Source organism: Chiloscyllium plagiosum, unplaced genomic scaffold (assembly GCF_037043375.1).
Source record: "Chiloscyllium plagiosum isolate Xiang-an unplaced genomic scaffold, Cpla_swu_hap1 HiC_scaffold_7, whole genome shotgun sequence".
Taxonomy (NCBI): Eukaryota; Metazoa; Chordata; class Chondrichthyes; order Orectolobiformes; family Hemiscylliidae; genus Chiloscyllium; species Chiloscyllium plagiosum.
Genome location: NW_028270145.1, coordinates 91,559,861 through 91,578,919, shown reverse-complemented (window position 1 = coordinate 91,578,919; position 19,059 = coordinate 91,559,861). Strand labels below are relative to the sequence as shown.

The 19,059-nt window shown below is 39.6% G+C and overlaps 1 protein-coding gene across 4 annotated transcripts in view; it reads left to right on the top strand.

Moving 5' to 3' along the window:
- The window catches only part of orc4 (origin recognition complex, subunit 4), a 66,070-nt gene extending 47,288 nt beyond the window's left edge, over positions 1 to 18,782 (top strand). For 2 of the 4 annotated variants that reach the window (XM_043694127.2, XM_087989239.1), the window contains exons 9-15: positions 3,043 to 3,194; positions 8,279 to 8,452; positions 9,661 to 9,747; positions 11,127 to 11,235; positions 13,066 to 13,161; positions 14,528 to 14,595; positions 17,997 to 18,782. In XM_043694127.2, coding sequence (XP_043550062.2) covers positions 3,043 to 3,194; positions 8,279 to 8,452; positions 9,661 to 9,747; positions 11,127 to 11,235; positions 13,066 to 13,161; positions 14,528 to 14,595; positions 17,997 to 18,179 — 869 coding nt within the window. In that variant the 3' untranslated portion in view covers positions 18,180 to 18,782. The remainder of the gene's footprint in view (positions 1 to 3,042; positions 3,195 to 8,278; positions 8,453 to 9,660; positions 9,748 to 11,126; positions 11,236 to 13,065; positions 13,162 to 14,527; positions 14,596 to 17,996) is intronic. The other 2 variants (XM_043694129.2, XM_087989240.1) reach the window with 2 other exon arrangements.
- The last annotated feature ends 277 nt before the right edge of the window (positions 18,783 to 19,059 follow it).

Here is a 19,059-nt window from a genome sequence, read left to right as displayed (position 1 = left end):
CAAATTAGTTGATTAAAAATAAGGCTAGTGCTTAGCTACAATTTTGACCTATTTCAGAGTCTCAATCTCTTATTAGGATTGTATACGCTTGCTTGAAGGGAAGCATGGGATAATTATTTTTGATTAAACTTCCATATTGGCTGACAATCATTTGTGTTTATTGCAAGTTAGTTTCCTTGCACTTCTGTATCCATCCGAAGTTAGACTCCTATTCACAATCTTAGCTCACTTGGAAAAATATAATTCTTTTTATTACAGTTGTGTACAAAAAACTGGTACTTTTCTTTTAAACTAATAATGCTATGCATGTACTCCATTAAATATATTCCAACAGTTCAAGAAAGCAACTCTTTCTAATTACTTTATTACTTAGCTTAGTTGGTAACAGTCTTGCCTGTGATAGGTGGAAAGAGGTCAAGGTGAGGGTGATAGGTCAGACTGGGGTGGGGGCGGAGAGGTCGGGAAGAAGATCGCAGGTTAGGAAGGCGGTGCTGAATTCGATGGATTTGACTGAGACAGGGTGGGGGGAGGGGAAATGAGGAAACTGGTGAAATCCGAGTTCATCCCTTGTGGTTGGAGGGTTCCTAGGCGGAAGATGAGGCGTTCTTCCTCCAACCGTCGTTTTGTTGTGGTCTGACGATGGAGGAGTCCGAAGACCTGCATATCCTTGGTGGAGTGGGAGGGGGAATTGAAATGTTGAGGCACAGGGTGGTTGGGTTGGTTGATCCGGATGTCCCAGAGGTGTTCTCTGAAACGCTCCGCAAGTAGCCGGCCTGTCTCCCCAATATAGAGGAGGCCACATCGGGTGCAGAGGATGCAATAGATGATGTGTGTGGAGGTGCAGGTGAATCTGTGGCAGATATGGAAGTTTCCTTTGGGGCCTTGGGGGGAGGTGTGGGCGCAAGTCTTGCACCTCCTGCGGTTGCAGGGGAAGGTGCCGGGAGTGGAGGTTGGATTGGTGGGGGGTGTGGATCTGACGAGGGAGTCACGGAGGGAGTGGTCTTTACGGAATGCTGATAGGGGAGATGAGGGAAATTTATCCTTGGTGGTGGGGTCCGTTTGGAGGTAGCGGAAATGACGGCGGATGATGCGCTGTACATGGAGATTGGTGGGGTGGTAGGTGAGGACCAGTGGGGTTCTGTCCTGGTGGTGGTTGGAGGGGCGGGGCTCAAGGGCGGAGGAGCGGGAAGTGGAAGACATGCGGTGGAGGGCATCGTCGACCACGTCGGGGGGGGGGGGGAAATTGCGGTCCTTGAAGAAGGAGGCCATCTGGGTTGTGCGTTTTTGGAACTGGTCCTCCTGGGAGCAGATGCGGCGGAGTCGAAGGAATTGGGAGAATGGGATGGCGTTTTTACAGGGGGCAGGATGGGAGGAGGTGTAGTCCAAGTAGCTGTGGGAGTTGGTCGGTTTGTAGTAGATGTCCGTGTTGATTCGGTCGCCTGAGATAGAAACAGAAAGGTCGAGGAAGGGGAGGGAGGAATCTGAGACTGTCCAGGTGAATTTGAGGTCGGGGTGGAAGGTATTGGTGAAGTGGATGAACTGTTCAACCTCCTCGTGGGAGCACGAGGCGGCGCCGATACAGTCATCAATGTAGCGGAGGAAAAGGTGGGGGGTGGGGCCAGTGTAGTTGCGGAAGATGGATTGTTCCACATATCCTACGAAGAGGCAGGCATAGCTGGGGCCCATGCGGGTGCCCATGGCTACTCTTTTCGTTTGGAGGAAGTGGGAGGATTGGAAAGAGAAGTTGTTCAGGGTGAGGACCAGTTCAGTCAGTCGAAGGAGGGTGTCAGTGGAAGGGTACTGGTCGGTACGGCGGGAAAGAAAGAAGCGGAGGGCTTTGAGTCCTTCGTGATGGGGGATGGAGGTGTACTGGGACTGGATGTCCATGGTGAAAATAAGGCGTTGAGGACTGGGGAAGCGCAAATCATGGAGCAGGTGGAGGGCATGGGTGGTGTCCCGAACGTAGGTGGGGAGTTCTTGGACTAAGGGGGACAGGACGGTGTCAAGATATGCGGAGATGAGTTCGGTGGGGCAGGAGCAGGCGGTGACAATGGGTCGGCCGGGGCAGTCAAGTACGGACTGTTTCACTATTTGTGTTGCAAATGGAACTTTGAGAGTCATGGATGAAGCAATTGAAAATGGCTGGGTCTCTCATCCCATTATATATTTTTTGAAGTAATAATAGTTGTCATTAGTTTCTTGCCAAAAAGGACTTGCACAACTATCTAGCTGCTTATATCTGCTTGTTCTTCTAATTTTAATAGAAACCCTTAGGATTGTAAAATCAACTATGTGAAGGAAAAGGGAACATCTCTCTTGTATCTTTTTAAAATAATGAAGCAATTCCATTTCAAACGAGTGCTCTAGGAGCTAGATTTTGTGGTGCTAACTGGAGCAAATGTAGTAGGTTAGGGCATCAGAGTTCTGGTGGTGGCAAAAATGGAAATGATTAAGACCATAATGAGAATGTGATAAGAACCTTGCCCAGCAGCAGTTAGAACCTCATCCACTTACTTGTTCATTCATAAATAATTTAAATCAAACCTGCCTACATGATATAGTGAAACTTGCAGGTGTCTTTTGTGCCTTTAGGAATAAACCTAGTGAAAGTTGGTCAATAGAATGTGGCCTTCCTGATTCTCCAAGTGTTCTTCGATGTTCTAGGATATTGAGTCACACAAAACTGAAATCCACGGGAATTGAGGGTAGGGAGAAATCTCCATTGGTTGGAGTCATTACCAGGCACAAAGAAGTAGTTGTAGTTCATGAGTCACCTAGTCTCAAGAACATCTCTGCAAGAGTTAGTGTGGTCCTTTACCCAACGATCTCTAGTTCCTCCATCATAAGGTCAAAATTCAAGATGTTCTCTGATTGCATAATGTTCAACACATCTTACAATTACTCAGTCTGCATCTGAACGCTACAAAGCCTGAAAATAAATGGGGATGGGACGAGAAAAGGAAAACCGATTTGTTATAAATATAGGCTTGGAGAATCGAAATCTTCAACTTTGTTTTAGTGGAACTGATATTTTATTTCTAGGAAACCGAAGCAACAGCAGGCCAGTGCTTTTTATCTTGGATGAATTTGACCTCTTTGCACATCACAAGAATCAAACCTTACTTTATAATCTCCTTGATGTTGCTCAGTCTGCCCAGACACCTGTAGCTGTAGTAGGCCTGACTTGTCGATTGGTAAGTCCCTTTAAAGACAAAAATGTCTTTAACATATATATATTTTTAAAAGCATTTCAGTTCTTTATCTAAGGTTGAAAATACTGTTTTCCAAAATTATTCTTGCTTTCTTTCTTCACCCTCGTCATTTTTGTCTTTCTCATTCTGCTGAAGACCCAAACAAGAACCAATATCATTTGGACTTTTCATGACTGCAAGTAAGGGGAGAGTGCTGGAATGCAGCTTTTAAAATTGTAGATAAATTAACTTGTAAGCTGCATTTCAAGCTCAGCACTAAATGAATGTTGCTAGCCATTCCTTTGGCCAACCGTGGCAACATTCAGTTGACTGAGATGATTCTCAACAGAAAATGAACTTGCGCCATTGAATTTCAAATCCAAAATAAATTTTAGAATATCTAATTAAACAAAGCTGAGTAAAGTGTAACAAACCTTGGGCTACTCTTGGCAAACATTCAATGTTAGTTGCTATCTGAAGAGAATGTACTTCTTAGCATCTAAGGGTAACAAGACAAATGTGACATTGGGAACTAGAGTATACTGGACTGTATAATTGGGACATGGTGGTATTTTGAATATCGCAGTCTTGCTTAATTCTAACAGATTGAACTTAATGTATACTATCTGCTTAATTGGTGTATTCAAACTAAGTAGGATCAATTGACAACCATATCACAGGATCTTCTAATTCCTATTGATTAACATTTGATTTAATTTACATGCATTTTAAGACATGCATAGTTTCTTGCCTCACCTGAGGTCAGTTACTACAAGAGCAAAGTTGCCATCGTCCTACTGGATCATAGGTCTGCCCTCGGAGAGGGAGAGACCGAGACCTGACGGTAGGATGACATGAGGGTCACTGTGCCTTGGTTTCGAGGAGAGGTTCAGCGTGTGCCATTCATGGTGACCTCAGCCAGTGTGGGTATTTATCCACGCTATTGACATTACAACTCATAATTATTAATGTTCAATAATCTGTATGTATTCAACAATAATCTGATTTTTGCTCGCAAAGCATTGGTTCTAATAAAAGTATACAGAAGAATCTGTTTATAAAAAGAAAAGTTGGATCAACTGTAAAAAGAATTATTACTTTATTTTTTGCATAATTGTGTTGACCATGTGAATAATGGATGGAAAAGATGTCTCCTTGTAGTGAGGGCTTAAATTGAAAGGTTTTTCGCAGTGTTCTCATTTTCTTCAGTGTCTTATTGATGTTTGCTTTAATCCCCTTCTTTTATCCTTCTATATGTGATCTGAGCCTTTGTTATGTCTATTATGCCAAATACTTTGTAGATAACAAGCATAAATTTCAACTGTGTTCATTTATTTTTTGCAAACAACTTTGTCAATGATAAATTTCTATTTTTAAAGATTTTCTCGCATCTTTCTATTGCCTGACAGAGCTTGTGAATTCTTAGATTCACCATGTGTATGTGGATGATAAAGCTATCGCTACTGAGTGCTAAATGGGAGAACTTCAATGCAATTTGTTCATTTTTCCTTTCTATATTTTAGGGGCTTGTTCATTCCCCTTATGTTCCCCAGTTTCCCTTCAACACGCAATGTAAAGATAAATTATGTGCCTATGATTTCAGACTTGGATCACCCGGAAATTATAGCCCTTCTATTTGTTCCCTGTTACGAAACTCTGAGAGATGTCAGTTCAGTTTCTTTTGAATAGACCTTCCTAGTCCCTCATGCCTATTTCACTGTTTAAAGTGTGGAGGAGAGCCAGTGTTGGACTGAGATGGACAACGTTTACAAATCACAACACCAGGTTATATTCCAACAGGTTTAATTAAAAGCACTAGCTTTCGGAGTGCTGCTCCTTCATCAGGTGGTTGTGGAGAATAAGATCCCAAGACAGACTTTTATAGCAAAGGTTTACAGTGTCATGCAACTGAAATGATATATTGAGCAAAGTACCTTTCTTTCCAAAGAACCTTCCTAGGAAAAAAAACCTAGATTGCTGTTAAGTCTTTCATGTTTTAGAAAGGATTGCAGGTTTTGATTCATTAATATGTAGATCCCAGAACTACTTTTCCGTCACTTTCTCAAGATAACTTAAGGTTTTATCAAGAAAAAGTGATGTCTCAGCTCAGACAATGTATTAAAGGTGTGAGGTCAAAGAGTTGTCTGTTTCCCAGTCTTGAGTCAGACTGGTTCTATTTCCAAAGTGGAATTTGAAATATTACATGGATTGAGCGCTGCAGATTAAGCGCTTTTTGACCAAAATAGAATGTATTAGCAAATATAATACTGCAAATTCAAATTAACCCCATATGTGTGTGTGCATACTTGGTAAAGTGTGTGAGAGATGGCGTATCAGCCTGTGAGAGGGTGAGTGTGTTGGGGGGGTTGTATGTGTATGAGAGGGGGTCTGCGTGAGTGTGAGTATGTAAGTGTGCATGTGTAGGAGTGTGTAAAGTGTGGTGGTGTCACCTGTAGCACAGCCACTTTGTTGTTGTGTATCCCGAAGTCTGCCTTGGAGGATGGTCACCGAAGATCCAATGCTGAATGTTCCTGACCGCTGAAATGTTCCCCAGACTGGGAGGAACCACCCCTGTCTGACTATTGTTGCACAGTGTCCATTCGTCCGTTGTCGTAGCTCAGTCTCATCAATATACCATATCTCGGAGCAACCTTGTCTGCAGTGAATGAGAAGACTATTTTGGCCGAGTCACAGTACCTGCCACATATGTGATGGGTCATATCCCCATGTGTAATGGTGGTACCTGTGTCGACACTGTGACATGTCTTGCAGTGGTTGCCATGACCGGGTTGTACAGTGTGGTCAGTGTTGTCCTGAAGGCTGCGCAGTTTGCTGCAAGCAATGATCTGTTTAAGGTTTTGTTGTTTTAAAGGTGAGAAGTGGATGTATAGCGAAGATCTTGGCAAGGTGCTCATCCTCATTGATAATGTGTTGCTGGCTGTGAAGAACAGTTTTTCCACTCCTGGGAAGAACTGGATAACGAAGGGTACCCTGTCAGTTGCATCCCATGTCTGTTTCCGGAGGAGGTCATTACGATTTCTAGCTGTGGCACATGGGAACTAGCAATCGATGAGTTGAGCATCGTATCCTGCTCTTATGAGGGCATCCTTTGAACACTTTCAGGTACCCATCACGTTCCTCCTCATCCGAACGGATCCTTTATGTGTAGAGGATGGCTGTTTTAATGTTTTGGGTGGAAGCTGGAGAAGTGTAGCATTGTGGGGTTATCCATGAGTGTGCAGTACAGCGAGATACTGAGGAGCCCGTCCACGATGGAGAATGAGACCGATGCTGAAGAGTAGTCCATGGTGAGTTTGATGGTGGGATGAAACTTGTTGATATCACTGTGTGTAGTTGTTTAAGTAACTGCTCGCCATGGGTCCAGAGAAAGAAAATGTCGTCCATATGTCTAGTGAATAGTGTAGAGGTCCTGTGCAACAAAGAAGTCTTGTTCGAACTTGTGCATGAAGATGTTGGCATATTGGGGTGCAAATTTGGCCCCTTTGGATGTTCTTTGTGGCTGGATGAAGAACTGGTTGTCAAAGGTGAAGATGTTGTGATCGAGGATGAAGTGGATGAGTTGGAGGATGATGCTCTGAGATTGGCAGTTGTTGGTATTGAGTACTGAGGCTGTTGCAGTGATGCTGTCATCTTGGGGAGGAGATGCTGGTGTAGAGAGCTAAAATGTCCATTGTGAAAAGGAATGTTCCCAGTTCAACTTGTCCATGGGTGCTGAGTTTCTGTAAGAAATCTAGTGTTGTGGCAGAAGGGGGGGTCCCCTGTACAATGCTTTTTAAGATGCCTTTGACATAGCCAGAGAGGTTCTTTCTCACTGTCCCATTGTCTGATATGATGGAATATCCAGGTGTGTTGGCTTTGTGTATCTTCGGAAGGCAAGCAGACACTTTGACAATGGATGAATGGACACTGTGCAGCAATCACCAGACAGGGTGTTCTCTCCCAAGCGGAGAACACTTCAGCAGTCAGGGACATTCTGCCTCAGACCTTCAGATGACCATCCTCAAAGGCGGACTTCAACACAAAGTGACCAAGCAGAGGCTGATTAACCAAGTTTGATACCAATGAGGATGGCCTCAACTGGGACCTTGGGTTCATGTCACATGACGGGTGACCCCACTACACTGTGCACAAGCATGCTGACACTCGCGCTGTCCCTCTCTCATACACACACATACGCCCTCCACACTCACCTACTTCTACATCCTCTCACATGCTTATGCTCCTTCGCTTGTGCGCACACACACACACACACACACACACACAGTCTATGGGGTGAATTTGCATTTGCAGAACTATATTTGCGGATACATGCTGCAGGCTGTCAAGCCATGTAATATTTTATAAATTCTACTTTGGAAATAGAAGCAGTCTGACTCCAGATTAAGATACAGATAAACTCTAACCTCACACACTTAATGCATTGTCTGAGGTGAGATGTTACTTTTTTATAAAACCTTAATGCGCATTCTTGAGGTAACTTTAAAAGGTTTTGGGATTTACATATTAATGTAAATTGTTGCCCTTCTTTTGTCTCTTCTTCTGTCCTATGACTCTGTGTCCTTGCTTGGAAATGGTTATTAATAAGTACCCAAATGCTCTTGTGAGCATTGTTGTCTTTTCTGATCATCCATTATCTCTGTAATAACATTTTTAGTCTTATGAGATTCTGATGCAGCATATGGTCTTGACCCATTTCAAGCACAACTTTGAAGGATTTCTGCTTTTGTTAAGCACGTTTCTTTTCGTTTGCCAGAACAAGATATTACTTAGTGCATTAGTGACCAATGAGCTTCAGTTACAGTTTATGATCTGTTTCAGAAGCAAAAGAGTTAGTGGTCATGCGTTAGCTGTTAAATCTGAGATGTTACAATTATTGATCCAAATAGATTTCACAATCAGCAGATCTCTCAGCCTGATTATGCATAGGACACCGGTTGTCAGCAATTGTGGTTACACAAAAATTGTTAAGTCTTCAGGTACTTTTGATGAAATGTAGTTCTTCAGTTGATGAATTTTGTGGTATTTACCATGTTTTTCACTTCATAACCTTTCTGCTGAAACTTTAGGATGTTTTAGAACTTCTAGAAAAGCGTGTGAAGTCCAGATTTTCGCACAGGCAGATTCATTTGCTAAACACATTCGGCTTCCAACAATATGTGGAGATGTTCCAGCAGCAACTTGCCTTGCCAAAAGAATTTCCTGATGAGAGATTTGCACAGGAATGGAATCGAAATATCCAGGTACCTTTTCTTGAGATCACTTATATAGCCAGTACTCTAGATATGAATCTTTCTAGGCAGTTGATGAAAGTACTGTGACTAGATTCCTTATGAACATTAGAAGCACCTCATCTATATGTGAAATGCAATAGAAGATATAGACTTCAATAATAGCAATTCTCATGCTGGAAAGATTAACTTTTATGTGTCTTTGGTGATTGTAATGAAAATTGTTTCCTGTCAGGTCATAGAGATGTACAGCATGGAAACAGACCCTTCGGTCCAACTCGTCCATGTTGTTTTTGTCGCATTATGATCAGTCCTTAAGATCCTTTTATTTAATCAAAATGCAGATGAGCTAAATTTCTTACCAGGCAATGACCAAAGAATCTAACCATTACACTTTGACATTTTATGGCATTACCATTGTCGAATCCTCCAGTCTCCATGCCTGCAGTGTTCCCATTGATAGAAACCAACTGGACTAGCCATATAAATACTGTAGCGACTAGAGAAGGTCAGTAGGTAGGAATCCTGCAGTGAGTAACTGCAAAGCTTTTCCCTCTTATACAAAGTGAACTGCTAAAAACATAGTTCAATGGTCCACACACAGTTGTCAGATCAGTAAATGTCTAATTGATCTTCCAACCCTTGACCTCTGTCATGCAGAATAACATGGCACAGAAATAAGAATACTGCCAACTTCCAGTACTCCTTCCAAGTGACTGCAAAATATATTGCCGCTCCTCCATCATTGGATGATCAAATGTCTTGCTCCTTAAATGGCTGAGAGTAGCTTACTTTGTAGACGACAGTGATTCCAGGTGGTGAGTCCCCATCACCATCTTGAGAGCAATGATTATTTGGGAGGATTAATCTTGTGACAATTGGATTCATGACTTAATTGTTAAAAAAAATCTTTAAAAATTTCCAACCTTGGATCTTAACAATCTCCTTGTGTACATATGCAGAAGTTATTGTATTTTATAATTCTATAGAATCAGCAAATATTAGCTTGAAGAATTCCATTTGTCACCAGGTTGCCACTCCGATTATTTTTAGTAATTGGGTGCTTGTTGGCATTCCATTCAGCATTATCAGGAGAGACTTGAGTGGTAATCTGAGATCTACCGCAGTAAATCCTATCCTGTTGTTTAATTTGTCTGCTTTGGTAGTTCCCTGTACTAGCTGCTGTTTAATACTCATCTGAAACGTTGTTACCCTCCTAGTCTCTGTGCAAAGAAAAGATGGTGGAAGATATTTTACAGAAGCACTTCAATTCCAGTAAAGATTTCCGCTCTCTGCATATGGTACTGGTAAGAGCTTATTAATGCTCAAAAGTAATTTTATAACTGTTTAACCTAGCAATTGACCACTTTTCTGTAATTACTAGCACTGCACAATGGAACTTGTTTTCGGTAGGGTATCCTTATGGTTAACATGTATAGCAAGCATGGGTGGAATGTGAAAAATGTTCTACTTGGTCTGATTATGCAACCCAGCACTTTTGAGTTAACCAGTGGTTTAAGTTGGTTATGTTTTTCACTCCCACACAGACCTTCACTGTATATTCTGTTTACAATGAGACTGACCACAGTCGACATGTTGAGGTCATTGCCAATGTGAAGAATCTATGCACAGGAGGAAGTGGTTCATCTCTATTCATTTGTTAAATGAACAACTTAAACTAGCAATTATCCTTGTGGAAATACAAAGAAATACATTCTCACTTTGTCTATTCTGGTGCTGCTACGCAGTGCTTCCCTTCTTATGTTTTGGCAATGAAATGCTACTGAACATCCACTGAAAGCTCTTAAAATTACTTCTGGCTACACAGCACCTGCCTACAGGATCTTGTTGCTGACTAGAACACACTGGTGCCGGAGTCAACTTTACAAAAATAGGCACAACTTGAGTGGCTGGTAGGAAAATGGACATTTTGATGGATTGAGAGATGACTGAATATGCCCATGGCATTGTACCTGTGAAATTGTTCAAGGACCAAGTAGGAGTGAAAATACGTTTTAAACCCCATTATTCTCTTTCATGCCTGTAAAGACACAAGGTGCTAGAGGTTAAAGTGAAGTTGGATGCAGTCAGAGTTTCATTTGAAGAAAGCATAATTGTCACCAAAGTCCCTTCTGCAACGTTTATAAAGTTAACCAGACATTCTGATTGTAAAGTTAACATTTTGTTTTTAAAAAAAAAGAAAAATCCATCCAAGTTGGACTGAACTTAATTCATGCTTGGCAAAGTGCATAAGCTGTCTGGCAATCAGAGCAGCCAGAAGTTGGCCATCACTCCTCTTCTTGGACAATGTTTGTTTTCTCAATATCAGATCTGAATGCAAGCATCCCCTTTTGGCAAATTGGTTCCTTGTTGTCCTATGTCCCCGACCTTGTTTTGCACATTTGAGCTGACTAATTTGCTTTGAAAGTTAATCATTTAAATTATACTCCATTTGTATTTTGTCGCATTCCGGTAATCCTTCTGATTTTGTCATTCCATTGGAGCTTTTATCCAATGAGGTAACGATAAATTAAGTTCCACACAAATGTGAAATTCCATTAACAATGCGAAAAACCATTTGCCATAGAGAATATAAATATTGTTCCATTCCCTGGTAAAATTCAATTCATAACTAAATAAGTTATTTAGTTCAAGCTGATTATGTTACACTTACATTTTTTTTCAGATGCTCACACTTAGTCATGTGACTGTCTCCAACCCAAATATTCAGCCAACAGACCTTCTAGCAGCCAGCAAACAGTACATGATGGATTCTAAAGCAAATTTACTGCATGGTAAGGAAAGCTAAATTTATTTAATCTAGGTACTAGAGATATGAAGGGATAATATTATCCATTGCAGCCTTTGCAAATGCAACATAAACTTTGCATAAGCCTATTTTCTGTGCTAGCAGAAAAAAAATGATGGAACCATTTTGAGTTCAACATAGAAAATGTTGTGGCTGGCTGCCTCTTCTAACTTACTAAGGAAGAGTTTCCAGCTTTCCAGAAGGGGTCTCGTTAACACTTGTTATGCTATCAGCTGCCTTCAGGAAAGCTTCAAAACGAAACTGTTTAACTGAGCCATCCATATTTGGGAACATTAATATTATGTTTATTTGTGAGCTAACTTCTAGTCAATATTCTTTGATTGTGAAGCTCAGAATTTTAAAACTGACACTACTGCCTGTATTTTTTTTTCATCATTCTGGTGCTTTAAATTTAATAACATAAAAAGCTTTAGCAAGACATAAAAACAGTAGCCAATATATATGACCATGAAAATCTACATGTCCTGTCTTTTTAGAGAATTAGGAAATCCCTAGAAGTTCTGCTGTGTTAATTCGTTGATCATTCTGCAAATTCTGAATAAACGCAGTGGAGGATGGCTATCCTATAATCCTCACATTATTATAAAAACAATCAATTAGTAGATTCCATCATTCACTCTCGTTCCAAGAAGTCTTTGAAGTCCTATGCCTGTATCTTTTTTGTTTTAAGGGCACTATATAACCAACTTGCAATCATTTGGAGTTTAGCTTCCATACATTTGGATGTTAGATTTGGCTCAGTTGTTGCAGTCTTTGTTTCTAAAAGACGGGATATATGTTGAAGCCTCCCTTGAGAAAGTTGCAAGCATTGTCTGGATGAATAATTGTGTGGTACTGAGGGATTGCTGTACTGTTGAAAGGTGTTTTTTGAGATATTACCCTGCAGATGTTTTTTTTTTGAAAAACATCCTACATATCTATTTATGGAACCTTACTGTATGCAAATGAGCTGTGACTGCACTTCAAGATTCCTCCTGTTTTCATCTTCTCTTTAATCACCAAGATCTAGGACTCTGCATTATCTAAGAGTAGATTGAACCTATGGAATATTCTGTGGCTTTTTTGTTTTTCTGTTTTTTAAATAGTGTCTCCAGCAGACTGTATCAAATATACTAAGTAGGTCTGGGGCAGTGGAGACAGAAACAGTCAACATATTCTGATTAAAGGCTAGCCTTCAGTTCTGAAAGGGATTGGAAGATGTATTTGCATTATAAGAGTTGCAGGAAGACAACTGGTATAGAATGAGGGAGCCCAGAGAAAAAGATTGCTTAATGGTGAGAGAGACCAATTCAAGTTGCTTATAAATGAAGGTGTGAAAAGGAGAAGATGAGTCTGGGTGCTGAGAGCAAAGTCAACAAGATATTTTAAAAAAGATACGGCTGCAAGTCCGGGTGGGAAGATATAATACTAACACTTCTATCCTCCATTTTTCTTGAGTCCTAGAGGCTATGACAGAGACAAGTGGAAAATGAGGTGCTGTTCCTCCAGCTAGCATTGTTTCTCATTGGAAAACTAGCAGACCCAAATATTTGTATAGGAGCAAAGTAGTTTATTGAAATAGCAAGCAACTGGAAGGTGGAGGTATTCTGCAAAATGTTAACTCCGTTTCTGTTTTGTCTCGCCAGTGTAAAGGAGATTGCATTGTGCAGTATGTTGGAAAGTCGTCATACACAACATGCAAGACTTGTCTCAGTGAAACTGCTCATCACTCTTGGATTTTGTTTCAATGTTTTCTCTTAAAATGCACCGCTAAGATTATTTCAACTTTCATATCCAATCCTGTTTTCTCATGCAGGTCTGTCTGTGCTGGAATTCTGCCTGATTATTGCCATGAAACACTTAAATTCAATATATGAAGGAGAGCCTTTTAACTTTGAAATGGTTTACAATGGTAAGCTTTTCTTAATTTTTAAGGTTAATAAGTTATCTTGGTTTCTAAATCTAATTTGTAAAATGGATAGGAGCACATTTGGTAGCCAAAGGCTTTTCTATTTCCTTACAAAAGTTCAAATAAGTGGGTTTTCCTACAAGTGCAAGATTAGTGTGCTGTTGAGATCTTGCAATGTAGCTTTGAATTTTTAATATAAATGAGGTTAAATTTGTGGAGTTTAGTGTTGTCACAACAGGGAGGTTGAACCACTCTTAATTAAAACCAAACACCAGAAAGCTTCCCTTGCTTTGTAATCTGTTAAAGTGAGTGAATGCCCGAGAACTCCTAATTTCTACTATTTAAAGAAAAATAACAAATTATTTTCCTAATAAAATACCAAACAAAACTTTTAACAAACTGAACACTCTTTCCCCTAACAGAACACAATCCTTTTTAATGTGCTGTTCCATTAATATAATTATTAAACATCACAGTAAGTTAATCTCAAGTCCACGCAGTCTGTCTTCTCCGCTGTCTCAGTCTTCCATCTGATGATCTCACTCGGACATTTTCCTGGTTTTTTTTTTACTGCAAGTATGTTTTTTAGGAAAAGAGAACTTTTTGATAGAATGTTTTCTAATTATGTTTGAGAGCGAGATATTAGATGAGCAGTTAGCTCAATGGCAGTTGCTCTGCTGTTCGGTGACAGTTGCTTTCTGACCAAATTTTCAAAATGCCGTCATTTTATAACCCCCAACATCGTTCCATGTCATTGGTCCAAATGTTGTCAAAACAATAAATTCAATCTCTATTGTGTTTCAGTATCCTGGGCATAATTTAAACTAATTGGTTAAATTTGAATTGTTGTCAAAACAGCAACCAAAACTCAGGTATCCATTTAATAGCTAATTGTTACATGTATCTATTTTGGAACAGCCCATCTCCCAGCCTTTCCATTTGGGCAGCTGAGCCTGTACTTGAAGTTTACTTAAATATTCAGAAAACACCCTCTATTTTAAAGTGAACATACATGCTTTTGACTTCTAACAGTATGAAGATGGTATTATATTGCAGTTTGAGTATTAAAATAAACAACAAATATGGGGCTGAATTTTCTAGCAGCTGTATTCCCCATTCCAACTGTCCATTCTCCAGAACATCATGCCAGTTAATTTTTTTTATGCCATTGCTGAAAGGTATAAATTCATGATTTTTGTTTTCATAATGAGGAAGAGGATAGAATGATGTGGGTGAGAGGAAGTCAGAATGAAGCATTACAATTTTTCAATAACTTGGATCATTGTCTGGCTCCTAATAAAAATAAATAATGAGGAAGGCTAGTGTAGGTATATCCTCCAGTCATTTAGAATGTGTTGTTGCATTGCAGAATTCCAGAATTTCATTCAAAGGACGAGTCACTCAATGCATAAATTCAAAAAACCGGTAGTTTTGAAGGTAAGGAATGTTTCAAACAGTAAACATTTCATTTATATGGACATGAAATTTAGTGTTCTCTCTACTTTTTTCCGCTCTGATTTCCTCCCTTTTTACTCTTTCAGATCTTTCCTAAAGATGGAGTTGAGTAAAATTCATGACAGTTGAATAGATTTCTTGGTACTGATGATATGAGGATAATGTGAGCAAATTGTATTGAGCTGGATAATCAGCTATGATCTAGAATGGGAAAGCAGGCTTTAGGGGGTAAATGGTGACTTCTGATCCTATATTTCCTTTAGGATTTTTGTAGTTGATAATCTTCCATGCTTTATTGATAATGTCAATGAGTTATCTTACTGAATGTCTTTTGGAAATCCAAATATAATGCATCTACTGATTCCCCTTTAACAAGGAGAGTATGCAATGCTTCAGAAACCTAATAAATTTCTCACACATGGTTTCCTCTTCCTGAAGCCATGTTGACTCTGCTTAATTATATCATGTATTCCTAAATGGTCTGCTATTACATCCTTACTAATAGACTCTAGTGTTTCCCAATGACCTGGTTTAAGCTATTTGATACGTAGTTATCTCTTCTTTTTCATCTTCCTCTTTGAATAAGGGCACTATATGAACAGTTTTCCAATCCCTTAGACCTTTGCAGAATCTTTAAGGATACTTGGAAGATTATGATCAGGCATCCAATGTCTCTATCATTATTGCTTTTACTATCCAAGGTTGCAATCCATCACATCCTGGGAACTTATCAGTCTTCAGCCCCCATCAGAAAATTGATAGTTATTGTGTTTATTTCCTCTTCTCTATTTGCCTTTGATTATTTAGCATTTTGGGAAGCTATTAGCTTCTTTGACCATGGAGACTGATGCAGAATATTGATTCAACTTCCCTTCAATTTGTTTATTTCCACAGCTTAATTCTGTAAGAGGTTTATGTTCACTAGCCTTTTGGCCCATCACCACATTATGCCTTTCCAAACTACAAATCTTTTGCCTTTTACGTGGTTTGTGTCCCTCTATTCCCTGCTTATTCATATATCTATTAAGATACCTCTTAAATGCTCTGATTGTATCATACTCCACTGACAGTGTATTACAAACACTTATCACCCTCTCTGTGGGGAGGGGGGGGTGAACTTGTTTCTCACATCTCCTTTAAATTACCTCTTTTACCTGAAACCTATGTGCCCTAGACATTTCTACCCAGGGGGAAAAGGTTCCAACTATCCATGCCTCTTATAATTTTGTCAATTTGTCAAGTCACCCTTTATCTTTTTTGAAATTCAAGTGAAAACAAATCATATTTGCCCAACTGCTTCTCATAACTAATACCCTTCCCAAACCAGATATCTTGGTAAATCTATCGTGTACCCACTCCGAAGACTGAACATTCTTCTGGTGGGAATGGCGACCAGAACTGTATGTAATATTCAAAATGTGCCCAACTAAAGTTCTATACAGCTTAATGCAGCATGTCTTGCCAACTCAATGCCCAACTGATGAAGGGTATTGTGCCACTTCTTGACCACCTTATCCACTTGTGTTGCCACTTACAGGGAACTGTAGCCCTGAACACCTAGATCCTGCTGTATTTTACTAAGGGTTCTGCCATTTACTGTATACTTCCCTCTTGCATTGATCTTCCAAAATGCTTATACAACAAGAGTGCCGTCATTGATCCCTGCAGAACATCACTGGTCACAGATCCCCAGTCAGAAAAACACACTCTTGCACTGTTCCTTTATCTGCTCTGACCAAGCCAGTTCTGTATCTATCTTGCCAGTTCACCCTGGATCCCATGTGACTTCAGTTTCTGTATGAGGGATCTTGTCAAAGGCCTTGCCAAAGTCCACAGATCACAACTACTGCTCTATGTTCAATCATCTTTGACATTTACCCAAAAAAAACTCCATGGGCTTAAGTAACACGGAGAGGCTGGATAGGCTAGGACTTTTGTCAATAGAGCGTAGTAGTTTGAGGGGTGACCTTAGAGATCATAAATTAGGTGAATAGCAAAGGTCTTTTCCCTAGGTCGGGGAGTTCAAAACTAGAGGGCACATTTTTAAGGTAAAAGGAGAAAGATTTCAAAGGGGCTGGAGGGGCAACTTCTTAGTACAAGTTTGCTAGTATAATGAATGAACTGAGCTGAAAATGTGTTGCTGGAAAAGCGCAGCAGGTCAGGCAGCATCCAGGGAACAGGAGAATCGACGTTTCGGGCATAAGGCATTTCATTCCTGAAGAAGGGCTTATGCCCGAAACGTCGATTCTCCTGTTCCCTGGATGCTGCCTGACCTGCTGCGCTTTTCCAGCAACACATTTTCAGCTCTGATCTCCAGCATCTGCAGACCTCACTTTTCCCTAATGAATGAACTGGATGTGTATCTGAATAGAAAAGGTTTAAAGGGATGTGGGCAAAATGCAGGCTAATGCTGGGGCCTAGTATGAAATCTTTATCCTCTAATTCACCAATAGACTTGTTATTTTGCTGACACAGCACAGTAAATAATGGGTCATGAAGATGTTAGAGACTTCTGGAATTTTTTTTGTTTAAGCCAAGTGAAACACCTTTTAGAGGGAGGTATTTGGATTTCAGTTTTTTTTTTAGAAAACTTTTGAGTGGAGCAGTCTTATGAAGTCATTAGAAATAGAATGGGACATATCCTTTCCTTCTAAGTAGCAAGAGTCTATGTCGTGAATTAGATTATCTTACAGTGAAGAATTGATGAGGGTCACGTATGATGGCTCCAGACTAAAATTTGAAAACCTGAGTGACTTAAATCTGCCAAGGTGTGAGGATAGTTCAAGTGGTATTTTAGGTACTATACAGAAGTTCTACGCATCTTCAATTTATGAAGGAGTGTTTTGGAATTAATGGAATTTATACATTTACTGTATGCTAAGCCTTTGATTTTGTATTATAAATAGATGGTTTGGTGTTTCAATTTTTAACTTCACTTCTTTTGCTAATAAGCTTCTCACTAACTCTCTTCACTGTAAGATAACATTTGGTATCCTTCCCTTCTAAGTAGCATGAGTCTATATCCCACGCTATTCCAAGGACTTCATAGGACTACTCCATTCAAAAGTTTTAAAGTAATCAGAAACCTAAACCTGCCATAAATACTACTTTTAAATGTTAATGTAAATCCAATAGTTTGCATCACAATCTTCGATAGCATGATTCAACCACAGTTCACTTGCCAACCCGTAAGCACCCCTCTTGTGCAGTAGAAATGTTGATTTTTCTCCTGGAATTTGTAAACTGACCTGATAAGTGTACCTTGAAAAGCTTCAACAATTTATTTATTTTCAGCAGTAGCCCACTTCCATGATTTCCCTTACTGTTAATTCTATTAGTAACTTGCTTGCTGATAATCCAGATGTTTCCATTTCTCCCTCCAGGCATTTGAGCATCTGCAACAACTGGAATTAGTTAAGCCAATGGATGGAGCATCTGTCCGAATACAGAAAGAATATCAACTGGTGAAACTGCTGCTGGACAGCAGTCAGATAATGGATGCACTTCAAAAATATCCACAGTGCCCTACAGATGTCCATCTTTGGGCAGCATCATCTCTAGAGTAAACCACTTAAAGCCAGAACTCATTAATGAACTGAGAGAATTTGCTATTTTGGAGAAAAGTGTCATTTTTCTACATCAACTAGTTGAAAACTGCATGGAAAATTTATGTTGCTGGAAAGCAGGAAATTCAAATGAAACCCAGAGTTTGAGCTCTGAGATGCAACATTTCCTTGTTTCAAAACTCACCTTTCCAAAGTTCTGGGGATGTGGATTTCAATACCACCATGTCAGGATTTTTTTTTTTGTTAGAGTTCCGTAAAATCTGTAACTACGTAACTATTTTTTAAAAAATCAATTGTCTCTAAAGGATATTAGTGAATCAATCTGCCATTCTAACCTGGTCTGGCTTACTTATGACTTCTGACCCACAGCAATGTGGTTGACTCTTAACTGTAATTAAGGATGGGCAATCATTGCTGGAATAGCATTTCTAGCCATAGCCAGAAATCTATTTTGAAGTTTTTCAGGAGGAATAATAGTTCATCTTTTGCCACTAACATGACATGCAAGTATCACAAGAATGGATTGTTAACATTGTTAGTTTTAAATAATTAGAAATGAGTTTGTCTTTCACTTTTTCATTAAAAACAAAAGCTTAAAATTTATAGTAATAGTAAAGCCAACAATCTAATTTTGCTATGTTCACTCTCGAGAGAACAACTTGACAGTTGTATTTAAAGATATTATGAACTTTTTAAGATGGCGAGTTTGTTTGTTTTTTGTAAGGGGCAGTACCTTTTTGGAAAATTATCTTCAGTCGACAAAGTTTCTGATAGTAACTGCCATTTTGTTTAAATTAATGCTGCTGTTTGATTACATTTTTGTGCTTTGAAGAAGTGCTTTGATTACATTGAATGTGCTTTGATTACATTGAAGAGGTTC